General features: G+C 34.8%; 1 protein-coding gene across 1 annotated transcript; it reads right to left on the minus strand.

Annotated features, from left to right (window-relative positions):
* Positions 1-409: 409 nt before the first annotated feature.
* On the minus strand, positions 410-958 carry LOC150034211 (uncharacterized). Its single transcript, XM_090317267.1, has 3 exons — positions 827-958; positions 619-742; positions 410-558 (listed from the first exon to the last, which is right to left on the minus strand). Exons 1-3 carry the CDS (start codon positions 956-958, stop codon positions 410-412), a joined length of 405 nt encoding a protein of 134 aa, XP_090173393.1.
* Between the last annotated feature and the right edge of the window lie 1,639 nt (positions 959-2,597).

Below are 2,597 nucleotides of genomic sequence, written 5' to 3' on the forward strand. Positions count from 1 at the left end.
TAATTTTTTTTTTCAAAATTTCTACATAACATGCATAGCAGGATAAGACTAAATAAACTTGCAAAATAGGATAATCAAACAAACATAAAAGTACGAAAGACACCTCCCACCCCAAACTTAGAAATTTGCATTGCCCTCAATGCAAGAAAAGAATAAAACACAAAGAGACAAGTTTGGGAGCATGTAGGAGTCCACCAGGCTAGAGGAAAGAGTACTTTGTGTTGAAAATAGACCCAGAAAAATATGAGAACAAATGAGTGATGCTTTGACTTTAAAAAAAAAACAACTAAAGCAAAAACAGAAAAATAAATAAAGCAGTAAAATTATTGGGTTGCCTCCCAACAGGTGCTTGGTTTAACATCTCTTAGATAGACCGGATCCCAAAGTCATTATTTGAAAACCAGGTTCTTTATCTTTCTTTCTTCATCACCACAATAATGCTTAAGTTTTGACCATTGACTTTGAATCTCGATTCTTTTTCTCCTTGCACTTCCACAGCTCCATAAGGAGAAGCTTTTAACATCATAAATGGTCCTGACCATCTAGTCTCGAGTTTACCTGGAAACAAACGTAAACGTGAATTAAAAAACAAAACTCTTTATCCAGGATAAAATGTACGACGAATGATCTTCTTGTCATGCCATTTAGTAGTTCTTTCTTTGTACAACTTGGCATTCTCATAATCTTGATCACAAAACTCTTCCAACTCAGCAAGTTCCACCAATTTCTTCTCTCTCACCTCCTGTAGATCAAAGTTTAACTTCTTGATAGCCTAATAATCTTTGCTCTCTAGCTCCAGGGGTAAGTGACAAGCCTTTCCAAACACCAATCTATACGGTGAAGTACCAATTGGAGTCTTGAAAGCTGTACGGTAGGCCCATAATGCATCATCTAACTTGAGAGCCCAATCCTTCCTGTTAATTTGAATTGTCTTTTCAAGAATCTGTTTGATTTCCATGTTAGATACCTCAATAAGACAGTTAGTTTGAGGACAATATGTTGTGACAATCTTATGTTTCACACTATATTTAGACATCATGGAATCAAACAACTTGTTACAAAAATGAGATCCCTCATTACTTATGATAGCCCTAGGTGTACCAAACCTTGTGAAAATATTTTTATGCAAGTATTTCAAAACACTGCGAGTATTATTATTCATAGTAGCTACAACTCTACCCATTTAGATATGTAATCAACTGCAACTAAAATATATGCATGACCTCCAGAAAACACAAGAAAGGGCCCTATAAAGTCAATATCCCAAACATAAAAAAGCTTCACCTCCAAAATAGGAGTCATAGGAAACTCATGTTGCCTACAGATATTGCTAGTACGTTGGCACCTATCACAAGATTTAACAAAAGTATAACAATCTTTAAAAAGAGAAGACCAATAAAAACTTGATTGAAGTACCTTAGCTGTAGTTTTAGTTAGTCCAAAATGATTGATAACTCTAAAAAAGAGTTATAATTCCTAGTTTAATTTAGGCTCGTCAATGGATTTTACACGTTAATTATGTTATTTTGTAGTTATTGAGCACTAAAGAAGTAGAATTGGGCTTAAGATGTCAAACAGGGTTAATTTGAAGCAATTTGAAGATAATTTGAGCACCGGACTTCAAAAGAGGGAAATGACCAAAATACCCCTGATAGAGCATTGCAACCCTCACAACACTATAACGTAATGCTGTAAGGCATAATGTGTGGATGCAGATCAGCGTTGCAACGCTACGAATTTTGACAGAAAAGTGCTGAAATCCGCGCGCACCTAAAATTTGCATCAGAGTTGCAACGTTTCCTCAACCCTACCCCAACGGTCGAGGGTCGGATGGACAAGAGCATTGCAATGCTGCGACTGTTATATAAATCGTTTCTTTCCAAATTAGGTAAAGGAGAGAGAAAAGTTAGGTCGTCTTGGAGAGTATGTTGCTCGGTTTTGGCCATTCCATGCCAAAACTCATGAGATTTCCTTTCATTATGAGTTATAATCATAAATTTTGGCATCGTGAGTCAGATTTGATGAACGATTGAAGGCCACGACGTTGATTCTTGAAGTTTATAGGGATTTTCTTGAATTCTTCGAAGTTTGTTATGAATTTTTGACTGGATGTTTTTGTTTCTTTGTGATTTCCATTCTTTGCTTTAAATTCTAGCACAAGCATATAGGATCGATGAATTGACGACTCAGATTTCTTATATGTTTGTCTTTGCTATATGTGTTTTTGATGCCCATAATTGCATTAAAAGCATTCTTGATTCAGTAGCAATAGGTTTTAGTTTGAATTATGGCATGATTTCTAGGCTATCTAGGATCACCTAATTAATAACAAAATCTAAAGATTGGAAATGCATTAGGATAGAATTGACCATTTTTGCTTAATTTTTTAATCAATCCATGAACGTAATGCAATTAACTAAGTAAATGTCTTTGTAACGAGCTTAGTTAATTTAGGGATTAATGGCATGTTTATTCTCATTAGAAGTTTGTATGAGATGTCCCTACATTCGATTAGACTTGAGAAATCGTTAATTCAAGATTGTTTTCATAATTAATCGATGATTAGATTCATAGAAAGCCCTAAGATCTCTAAAACA

The sequence above is a fragment of the Benincasa hispida genome, chromosome 9, assembly GCF_027475165.1.
Source record: "Benincasa hispida cultivar pf3 chromosome 9, pf3_genome.v1.1, whole genome shotgun sequence".
Classification (NCBI taxonomy): domain Eukaryota; kingdom Viridiplantae; phylum Streptophyta; class Magnoliopsida; order Cucurbitales; family Cucurbitaceae; genus Benincasa; species Benincasa hispida.

Bases quoted from the DNA above. Each gene is read 5' to 3' on its own strand.
- LOC150034211 (XM_090317267.1), bottom strand. From the start codon at position 958: ATGGAAATCAAACAGATTCTTGAAAAGACAATTCAAATTAACAGGAAG. The intron at 743-826 runs GTGTTTGGAAAG...TTTGATCTACAG, and splicing joins GTACTTCACCGTATAGATTG to GAGGTGAGAGAGAAGAAATT. The intron at 559-618 runs GTACATTTTATC...GTTTGTTTCCAG, and splicing joins TGACAAGAAGATCATTCGTC to GTAAACTCGAGACTAGATGG.